Source organism: Rousettus aegyptiacus, unplaced genomic scaffold (assembly GCF_014176215.1).
Source record: "Rousettus aegyptiacus isolate mRouAeg1 unplaced genomic scaffold, mRouAeg1.p scaffold_m13_p_2, whole genome shotgun sequence".
Lineage (NCBI taxonomy): Eukaryota > Metazoa > Chordata > Mammalia > Chiroptera > Pteropodidae > Rousettus > Rousettus aegyptiacus.
This window is the reverse complement of record NW_023416295.1, coordinates 53,716,403-53,727,460: the sequence shown is the minus strand read 5'-3', so window position 1 is coordinate 53,727,460 and position 11,058 is coordinate 53,716,403. Positions and strand designations below refer to the sequence as shown.

General features: G+C 37.5%; 1 protein-coding gene across 6 annotated transcripts in view; it reads right to left on the bottom strand.

Annotated features, from left to right (window-relative positions):
• Window positions 1-1,507: 1,507 nt before the first annotated feature.
• FIGN (fidgetin, microtubule severing factor) overlaps window positions 1,508-11,058 on the bottom strand; it is a 111,377-nt gene continuing 101,826 nt past the window's right edge. For 3 of the 6 annotated variants that reach the window (XM_016146417.2, XM_016146420.2, XM_016146419.2), the window contains 2 exons: window positions 6,898-7,151; window positions 1,508-6,379 (listed from right to left, as the gene is read on the bottom strand). In XM_016146417.2, coding sequence (XP_016001903.1) covers window positions 4,125-6,379; window positions 6,898-7,000 — 2,358 coding nt within the window. In that variant the 5' untranslated portion in view covers window positions 7,001-7,151 and the 3' untranslated portion in view covers window positions 1,508-4,124. The remainder of the gene's footprint in view (window positions 6,380-6,897; window positions 7,152-11,058) is intronic. The other 3 variants (XM_016146423.2, XM_016146422.2, XM_036237749.1) reach the window with 2 other exon arrangements.

The window sequence follows — 11,058 nt, the reverse complement described above, 5'->3', positions numbered from 1 at the left end:
TAATGTGCTTCATATGAAAATCAGCAGGTGATTCAACATCAACTGAAGGCTTTGTCAATAGAAAAAAAATAAAACATTGAACTGTAAAATGGTCATGTATATCTCCGCATATATGAAGAAAGAAGTAAACAGTTGCTTCTGAATGTAACATAGATGTTAGTTTTAAAGTTCAGATAGGTGGTGGTGAAATCAGCAAACACACAAACGCACACAAACGCACACAAATTTTATATATATATATATATATATATATATATATATATATATATATATATATATATATAAACTTTAGTGGCCTTAACAGTTCAACAAACTGTGTCCCTTTCACTTTGCAAAATACAGTTTGAGTGATCATGATCCCCAGTTCTGAAGAAACATGAAAATGGGATTATAGAAGTAGCTTTCTGCTTAGAGTTGGACACATTTTCAGAGAAAGAAATTCTAAATGCCTCTAAAATGTATTTTCCAACCCACAAATATATTTAAATTTACAAAGACCTATTTTAGGAATTAATTTGGACTTTCTTGGATGTAGTCTTTTGAAAACTGCATAGCCAAGTACTATGCAACCTATGTAAATTGACCTTGCTATTTTATATAGCATAGCCTCTGGATAGCTTTTATCACTTGCCCAGATGGTGTTTGGCCTATGTATTTTAGTGGAATGGTTTATTTTCTCCTTGATAGGTTTCAAATGCACAAGAAAACATTATACCCGTCTATCCGCATTTGAGTAGAATACAAACTGACTAATAGATAAACATTCTGTGTGAAAGTAAATAGCCTTAAAGTATACTGCCTTCACATTCCATTGATCAGCTCAGTCAGTAAAGTTTTCCATATTGTCACTAATGTTCTAAATATTTTGGTGAGAAGCATGCCAGAAGTGTACAGTATTTCCATTTGTGTCATACGCATGGTTATTATAAACTAACTCTTGAATTTCTATTGATCTTTCTGAAGTAATTTCCTTCACTTCCTTTTCGTCCCTGTTGGAAATGTTATTGCAGTTGTGAAGAAGAGAATTAAGGGCTGTTATATGGACTGGCTCAAATCCCGGATGGCAAGGGATTTAGACCGGCTCATTACCTTACCTTCATTAGTAGCCTTCTCCAAATTCTTAGCAGTCTAAAAGAGGCCAAGAGTACAAAGCCCGATTACTCAGTTGTACTATTACTGATTGCACATTCACCACTGAGGCTGTGGTGCCCCACCCCCACCCAACCTCCAAAAGGGATGGTCAGAAAAGAGCTCATTATTAGGCTAGTCCATAGAAGAGCTCGTAACGCTGTCACGCAGAATCAAAGAATCACTGGAGAGCACTATCTACTCAAAGGTCAGCCTTATCTCCCCCAGCAGATCTTCATTTCTTCAGCATGCCCAATTTCCTAAGAGATCAAATCCTAGAATTTGTGAGGCTAAATGAAATTCACATGACTTTAGCTTCTACCTAAATAAAGGATTTTGACCACTCATGTCTCAAAGTAATTTTTAAGTCATTAAAAGATAAAAGCCAATGCATATGACTTTATTTTCAGTTTTATAAATGAGTGTAAAACACAATAGTGCAGTCATGTATTTGGCATTAACTCTTACTAGTCACAAAAAATGTGGATCAATATTGGATTTTCCAAAGTTGTCTAAATAAGACTGGGTTTGTCAAACTTGCCTGTTGCTTTCAAGTGAACACAGCATGTTGGAGGAAATGAAATGTAATGTCTAAAAGACAGAAAATAGGTCAGCACTATGTAAAAGTAAACTTGTCAGTGAGATCAATATGAACCTACTAGTTAATGGGGATATTAGAATTTCCTTACAACAAAGGGTGTGCAGGGTAGAGCCAGAATATGATTGTAGCATTGATTCACTTGTGAAAAGCAGAGGATGTACTTAAATATTATTTTTTGTATCCTTAATGAAAGGCACTGCTTTTTAAATATGGAATATTTATATATAAGCACAGTTTTAATTCATAGAATATCATAGTAAATTAAATTCTGGTTCATTTGCTCACTTTTCGGGAACATGAAAAATAAAAAAGAGGAGTAATGATCAAGCATCAAAATTTCAGAAATATCATGAAGTTCTCATTAGCTTTCTCTATGTTATGTTTCAGAGAATTTGACATTGTAGATGAAATCAGTAAAAAATATTTCAAGAAAAAAAACAATAACAGAAAGAACTTTCTTGGGGCTTCCCATTGCATTTATTTAAAATTTTAAAAAATGTACATCACTTTTTGAATACATAAAATGCCAGTGCTTTTCCACAGTTTTGTTACTGCATCTCTCAACTAAAAAAAAAAAAAAAAAAAAAAAACGGAGGAAAAAAAAGTAACAGGAAAAATACATTCAAAAAGCCAGGCTGTTCTGCTTATGCACGGGCAGTGGCTTTGGAAAACTACAGCCTACACTGTGTCTGTTCAGAGGCATTGCCGAGCACTAGTCAGCTATCAATGAAAAGTTGCACATAAAGCATTAAAGGATACAAAGAACAACTTGGTGGGGAGCAGTAGAAGAATGGAAAATTAAGAAAAATGCCACATATGCTATTGGGGTTGGGGCAAACTCAGGTGGAAGTAAGCAGGAAGACTAATATATTTGGAAACTAGATTTATGGGAAAAGATGGAAGAAAACAAAATAACATGTTTGGCAAGCTAGCGCGAGCGTGCACGCGCGTGTATGTATGTGTCCACTTCCAATTTTCTACTTTACAAGAGAAATGTTAACAAAACTGAGGTAGAAATGAATGTGGGAGCACTACAGCCCAGGAGATTTCAAAATGAGAAGCAAAATTGCACTGATGAGAGGAGTCAAAAAGGAGAGGGGTGTAGATGTTCTCTGTGGGTATATTGGTTGGTTGTATTTTTGTGTTTCTTTAATTACTTGTTTGTTCTGGCTGCTATCTTCTGCATTATATCAAACAGCATGGCAAGCCTGTAAGTTAGATTAGTGAATAGAATGACACCATTCCCAGCAGTTTTAAGAGAGAATTTGCAAACTACCACCACCACCACCACCACCACCACCACCTATGCAATAAAACTCAGTCCTAGTGTTTAGGTACTGTGACTTTCAGGGTCCTAAACAGGTCTTGTGGTTGACTGTTCTAGACACTAACACAAACTGAATAAGTAGCTTTCCATTAACCAGTGTACCTTTTAAGAACATTTTCACTTCATTATCAAGGAGCAATGTACGAAGAACTCTTGCAGTTACTGACATAAAGAATTATTCTGCTCTGGTCAATACCCCATAATTAGTAAAAGAACCTTCAAAAAAATCCTTTCATTTCTACTTTAAATTGTAAATATTCAGCTGTATCACATGTCAGTATTTTTCTGGATACATTCAAAGTAATTTTCCTTGCTATTTTCCAATTTTTGAGGTAAACATACATTTTAATATAAAGTAACATTGAAGCCTATCCCATTACTCTCAGCAGTACATAGTGCTTTTAACACATTCCTTTGAGGTACTGTACAAATCACAATCGCTTTCCTGAGTTTTTGCAGACAAGAACATTAAAAGAAATGAACTGCAGAAATTAAGGTCCAGATTACCGTTACCCTGTTTTACCTGTTCTTAGCTTAATACTGCAGAACAGACAGGATTGAGGAATACTGTTGCTCTTAAAATGGCAAAAATCTGGTTTTCTGTCATAACACAACCGTTCATCTCTTTAGTCCAATAATGTTTGAAGTTAAAGCTCTTTATATTAGCACATGCCACCAATGTAATTGTGAGGCAAACAAAAAATAAAGCACCACTCCAGGCACTTGACAGCAACTAAATCTCAAGAACAGCAGAATGGAATCAACACACGAGGTTCATGTCCTTCTGAAGTCAACACACTTGCACCTTGCTCCTTGGTGAGTGCTGTCTAGCTTGAACCGAACTGAGCATCCACGGATGCTTTCTGTCATCTGGGGCTTTCAAATCGGAAGCTCTCGTTTGATGCATTTTTCCTCCAAATCTACCCTGACTCTAAAGATTCAACTTAATCTTCGTCTTCCCCAGTATCCTTTGCAATTTGAACACTACTGAGAAGGGGCTCTATACCCTATGTAGCAGGTTTTATGTGTGTGCGCCAACATTCATTACACTTTTTTTTAAAGAAGTTATCACTGACTGCAACCAAACATTTTGTTCCATTCAACATACATATCAAGCTCTTTTTGAGATATGCTAGGCTGAATCTTGCAGAAAGCATTTTCAAAGTCTTGATATGTAATGGGCCTCAACTGGCTGGGCATAATGGCTGACAGGTCTGTGGCTGGCATGGCATGGAGGGGGCCCACCGCTGCTTCCTGACACAAATGGGCCACGTCTAGTCCAGAAAAGCCTTCTGTGCGCTGGACGAGCAGTGCAAACTCCTTGTCATTGAGACAGTAATTGTGCTGTGAGAGCAGTTGTACTATTATCTGATGCCTCGCTGTGCTGTCAGGAAGTGGGATTAAAAGTCGTTTCATGAAGTACCTCCGAAGAGATTCATCTATTTCTTCTGGTTTACTGGTGGCACAAATTACTACAATTTGGTCCTCAGCCGATGTTAGTACAGTGTCCAGTTGCATCAGAAATTCGGTTCTCATCCGACTGACTGGATTGTGTTCCTCACTCACTTGAGAGGAGAGAAGCATGTCAATGTCACTGACAAAAATCACCGAAGGCTGGCGACACCTGGCCACAAGAAAAGAGGCATGGATAATTTTCTCTGCTTCTCCTAACCACTTGGCAACTAGTCCAGAACCAGCAATTTTGAAAAATGTGGCCCCCAGCTGACTAGCTATGCATCTGCCCAATAATGTTTTGCCTGTTCCTCGAGGTCCAAATAAAAGGATGCTCCGAGGTAAGGCCGTCAGTCCACTGAATGCATCTGACCTCAACACTGGCCATAAAACCTCCTCTTTAATGACAGCCTTTACCAGGTCAAGACCAGCAATGTCGTTCCAGTCCACTGGAGGTCCTTGGGTGATAATCTCATTGGTTACCAGGTCAATGAGGTGCGTGTCAGTGTTCTTCAGTTGCTCGTCCACAGAGTGGTTGGATGAGGTAGCTGCACGGAGTCCAGGGCCTTGCATTGGGTGAGAGAGGAGCTGCCTGTGCTCATCTCCATGCTCACTCATTACTGGCGATGTGTACTTCCCAAAGGATTCGCTGGATCTTGATCCCAATGAATTTTTAGCAGTACTGTAGGAAGGAGGGGTCAGAGCCCTACTGGACTGGCTGCTGAATTTTCTTTGCTGTTCAGAGGACATTAGCTGCTTCGTTGGCTTAAATGCTAAGGATGATGTCTCAGCACTTCTGTCAAAGCCATTCCCCCGATTTGAGTTTGAAATGCTGTTGTCGGGCATTCTGTACATAGGACTCTGTGTAGATCTCTGTTGGCCATAGCTGTAATTTCCGTAACTGGAGTCCATATCTCCTTGCCCTGCCATATAGAAAGCTTTCCTTTTGAGAGAACTTGCCGAACTGTTTGTCAGGGCTGAGGGTGCAATAGGTGTCAAACTGTGACCCTGGTAGGTGTAGCCAGGAACAGTGGTGGGGGGCAGGGGTGTAGGAGCAGGAATTCCTGAAGGCAGGTATGCTGAAGGAGGAGGAGGTGCACCCCCAGGGCTGTACCCTGATCCCACAGCAGTCTGAGGAGGATAGCTAGCGGAGGGATAGCTGTAACTGGAGAGGTTAGAAGTCCCATTGTAGCCTGGGACCAGGGCTGGTGGCGGAGGAGGTGGTGGTGGTGGCTGTAGAAGCCCAGAGCTATGCAAAGGAGATGGATGAGGTGAAGGAAGTGCAGGTGCTGGCTGGCTACTGTAAGTCGAATGCAAATATGATCCGTTGTATCCTGGGGCGTATTCCTGAGATGGGAGCCCTGCATGAAGACTAGGTACAGTGTGGCTTCCACAGGTACTACTTGAATAACTAGGCTCTGTCAGGTTGCTGGCCACCCCAGGAGAGCTCCCTATACTTGCAGAGACATCTGCTGGAGGGAGGGCTGAACTGACGCCAGCTTTGCTGGCAGTGATAACATCTGGAACACAGTTCATGGGATAAACAGCCTCTGAATTCAAGGAAGGCTGCCAGGGTTCGCTTTCATTTTTCCGACCATTCACTAGTCCTGATGGTGCATCTGAATAATTGCTGAGTACAGGTCGGTCCACAGGGCCTTCCAAAATGCCAGAATACTTCTCTGCATATTTTTTTAGTAGGTTGGATGCAGTCAGAGCAGATATGTCATCATTCGCCCAGGCATACTGATAGGTGCGCTGCAAATGACCTCTATAGGCTTCAACTTTGTGGGCAGGAGACCGAGTGGTTGAGGTGATGTCAAAGTGCTGTTCTGGCCACTGGGCATGCTCCGGCGTCCACTGCATCTTCAAGCCTAAGGATTTGGGGGGAAAAATGTTAAATTACTTAAATACTTATCAAAACGGTTAAAGTTTTTTTCCCTCCAACTTCTTTTGTTACCTATTATTTTCTACTAATAATATAAAGGATTTGCCCAGCTTATAATACCTATTATGATCCCTATAATACACATACTTTAAAATGGACTGAAAATCAGCCCTGTATAAAAACTGAATTTAAATGAAAACTCTGTAGAAGACCTGATTTTTTTTTATTTTTAAGTAATAAGAAAATCTATTTCTGTTAAGCCTATCAAAAATTTTGCTACACACACAGAAAAACACACACATATATGTACACACACATTTCTGTCAAGTTAGAATCCAATCACTGGTTCTTACATTGAAATATGCATACATTTTAAATATCTAGCAAGTTATAATATTAGCATGTGTAATATCTAGCTATTCTGTCTCTCCATATCACAGTTTCTGTTTTATATTTTAACCAATATAAAAATGAGACACAGCTGACAGATCACATCTAGGATACCTCTCTTATTTGGTACTGAACACCTAGTTAGCACAGTATAATGCTCCCTGCACAGAACAATATGACACAGACATAGCAGGTCATTCCATAATCCAACTCTCATCTAAAGTGGTCCACGACAGTTTCAAATCTGCTTCGTGGAGTGCAGCAAAGCAATCTCCCAGGCAGCGCTCCATCGCTTTCATCGCACAAAGCCTACAACTCGGTATGAATTACAACTGGCTCCTTTCTGCCTCTCAGTTCTGTTGTTGAGTCTGAAAAAAAAAAAAAACAAGCATCACTTGTCTGTCGGTCTTCTAGCTAGCATTCTCCTTCCTTATGATCCTTCTCTCTGCCTTATAGCCTCTGAATTTCTAAGAGGTGAGGATATACACACACAAACACACACACGAGGTAAGAATGAATATACACACACACATATACACACATGTATATATACATATGTCAGATACTTCTCTATCTACATATAATATAAATATTATATATAAAGAGAAGACATAGGTGAAAGGGAAGAATAGAGAAAGAATGAGAGAAGAAGAGGGGAATCTGGATTCTAACTCTACATTTCTATGGGAAGCAGTGTGTGGCAGAAACTGGACAGGTACAACTAGATAATGAGATACTATGGGTATTTCTGTCATCTGCTAGGTTACTAACTGAAGCAAGGTGACTAGCAAATTATAAAATAAGATGAGAAAATGAGGAAATACTAAGGAGTTAAAATTATTTAAATTTTAAAGTTTAAAGAGACCTTAGAAATTACCTCATTTCACAGATTAGAGAACCAGTACCCAAAAGAATTTATAATGTACCATCAAGGACTCACATATAGTTAGTTACAGAAAGAAGAGCACTGGAACCCTGTTCTATTTCCCAATGCTGGCTCATTCCATTATAATCTCTGCTGGTTTCGAACACTTCCTATTTTGGTACAGCTATATTAAGCAAGCCTCCTTAATCTCCTTTGTATTACCCAAAGTGAATTTTGCAAACTGTCTTGTGCCCTCTGGCAGAGACTCCTTGATAAGGAGGAGGCTTGGTCTAAATGGAGCATCTGTGGCATCAGCTCCCTTCTGAATTACCCAGTCTATTTTGACAGCTCCTACCCCCTTCTGCTTTCCTCCTTCATACCCTTTAGCTCTTCATTGCCTGGCTCTGGCTTCTGACATGGCCAGCTTTGACTTACTGAGCTAAACTGAACATAGCACAGAGTTTGGTAACAGAATGGCATGTTGATTCCCTTCTGACTCCGTCTTTCTTGTTTGCAAAACCACTGCACCAGACACTGGAAGTTAATTAGCAGGATGATGCTGTGCTAATTGTGTTAATTTACAAGGTTTTAGTCAAAGAGAATCATGCCAGGGCTGGCACTGCTGTCATGCTTCCGACTTAATGATTAAGAAATACTGAAAACAAGGTGGGAAGGATTGCAGTAATTACACAATAAATGAATAAGGCAACAGGATTCATTTGCAAATATATTTTACTGCAGTTGTACTCATTTGCATTTGGATTTTTAAAAAGGATCCATGTAGATATTCATTTGCAAATCACCATCTCAGTTAAATTAAGTCTGAAAGCTGCACAGTATAACTTAATCAAGCTTTGCACACATGTATATATATATACACCCACACACACATATATACTTTTAGTAAAAATACTAAAGACCTTGCTTCTCTTGTACATGCAACAGATTCTTCAGTTTCCCTCACTCCTAAATCTTCACATTTCCCTTTTTAAACTCTCGTCTTTTAAAACCAATCTCATCAAATTGGAAAAACAATTTGTAAAACTGGATGAAGGGAAGCTTTCATCATTTTACTCAGAGAAACTCGAGGTGTAAGTTCTAGGAAGAACTAAAGTGATATTCTTAATTGTTTCTGCTTTCTTAGTCATTATTTTTTAAGGAGGAGGAAAACACACTGCAAAACGGGTGAAATGATCGAAACCACACTTAAAGGGGAAAAGATGCAATTTTAATGAAGCAGCATTTCAGAAATCATACTTTCATTAAATTCAACTGGAAATTATTAAGAGCAAATCACCAGGAACCAATCGCAAGTAATCAGTATCTAAATTCTTCTAGTGTCATGGGATTTACTTCAAGCCTTATAAAAAGGAGAGAATATTAATGTGACTATAATGTAGAACTGTCTAGAAGGCCTACAAATTTATTAGTCCTGTAAATTATTTCCAAGGATATTCTATTAGGATTTTTTTCTTTAAAAGCTTATCAAAATAGAGTTGAGAAAATAAGAACACACATATTATGAGTAAGACTTCGATTAGATTGATATAGAAGAAATATGTGAATAAGTGTCTTGAAAAAAAGTTTCAGAAAATAATTTAGGCGTCATAGGCAATGTAATTGCCTACACAACACACACATCAAAGGGCATGACTTCTTAGTTAGCTGAGCTAAGCCATAGTTAGTATTAGTTAACACACATACATGACAAAAATGATTTTTTAAATGCCCACTGAAAAAACTGCTTTAGAAGCGGAATAATTTTTTTTTTAAATGTGTAACCTTCCACATGTATTGGCTTAATTGCTTTTTTCTTGTAAATTAATCATTTATAAAAATATGCAAAAATCATTGTAATAAGTTATAATCACTAATAAAAGACAGGAATATACAGTTTAAATAATTTAGGTTGGTTATTTTCACTAGGTATTTCTGCATAGTTTAACTCTAGCAAAACTAATTAAATTTTGTAAGATTTCTATTTCATCTGAAATTAAACAAAGATCCTGCCTATCAAAATTATTTATTTGGAATAGTTACTGGATATACCATTGTCTATTGATTCTTATGCTATTTTTGGATGTGTTTCCCAAGATAATCAAAAGTTTATTTATTGATGCATACTAAATAACAACAATCTTAGTGGGGCTGCAAAGATTGAACTTTGATTAAATAAACTTAAGGGAACAGAATTATTCACATCCTCTGAAACACAAGTACTTGTTCAGTGCTTTAAAATCATTAATATATTTGAACATGTAAGTTAATAGTTTATTATAAGCTAGTTCTTCATATTAGTAGGAGCTGAAGAAGCCAGCATTCAGGAGATTGTCCTGGCCTTGAGAGCAAAAAAAGCATTTTCATTAGTTTCTTAAATTTTAATACTAATTGAAAATAGAACCAAACTTATTTTTGTTGTTGTTATTGCTCTATTTATCGGTGGTGATGTTTCTGGTGTGAAATGTATGAAAAACATAGAGCCAAATGTTTTACGAACAAAAAATCATGCTCCCTTTGATTATATTGCTGTTGTCTGTGAGTAAGAAGCAGCACATGCATGTCACTTAACCTGGCACCCGAATAATAAGATGGGTTTAAAAAACAGCTTTCGGATGGTTTCTTTTTGGAACATGAAGAGAAAAACCTCAGAAACAATAGTATCTTAACATTATTAGAAATATGACTCTAGACAATAACTCCTAGTGCTGTTTAGAAAAAAGTTTAAATAGGTACAATAAAATTTTTTTTTAAATGTGGTTAGTTTTTAAAGATAATTGAAAAACTGCTCCAAAAGATCAATTTTTATTTCTGAAAGGATTAGAAAATTCTTAGTACAGTTGGCAAATTTCACAGTGAAATGTTTGTTTTCAAAATGTTTAATAGAAAATTACTTTTAAGACACTTTAACATGTTTCACAAGAATGACAGTAAAAAACCTGAGCATTTTGTTATTTTATTGTTATAGGAAGAATTTATGTATGTATAAATGAACAAGTCTCTATTTCCCATAAAACTGGGCAGTTTGGATAACATTTTCCATTGTTACCCTTACTGTCCATTTCATAACTTAGGCTTAATTACTAAAAGTCGCTGCCTCATTGCTTTACTTCCTCCATTTTGGTCTTTATTTTGAAGTGAAACAACTGTGGTATCCTTAAAAGTTCTGTCGTGGCTTCAAAATGACAAACTCTTGTATAGAAAAATGAAGGATATAAAAACAACTTTCAGAATGGGAGGAAATTGGAAATCAAAGACTAAGCTTTCTAGAATCTATTTTTAGCACATATTCCTGGAAATATTAATCTAAGGCACTCACTATCCTACCCCCACCCCTACCAGACATATGCTATTCAGTAGCTCATCAGGTCTAAAAAAGCCGTTATTTTCTACAGGCTTCCCATGGGGTAATC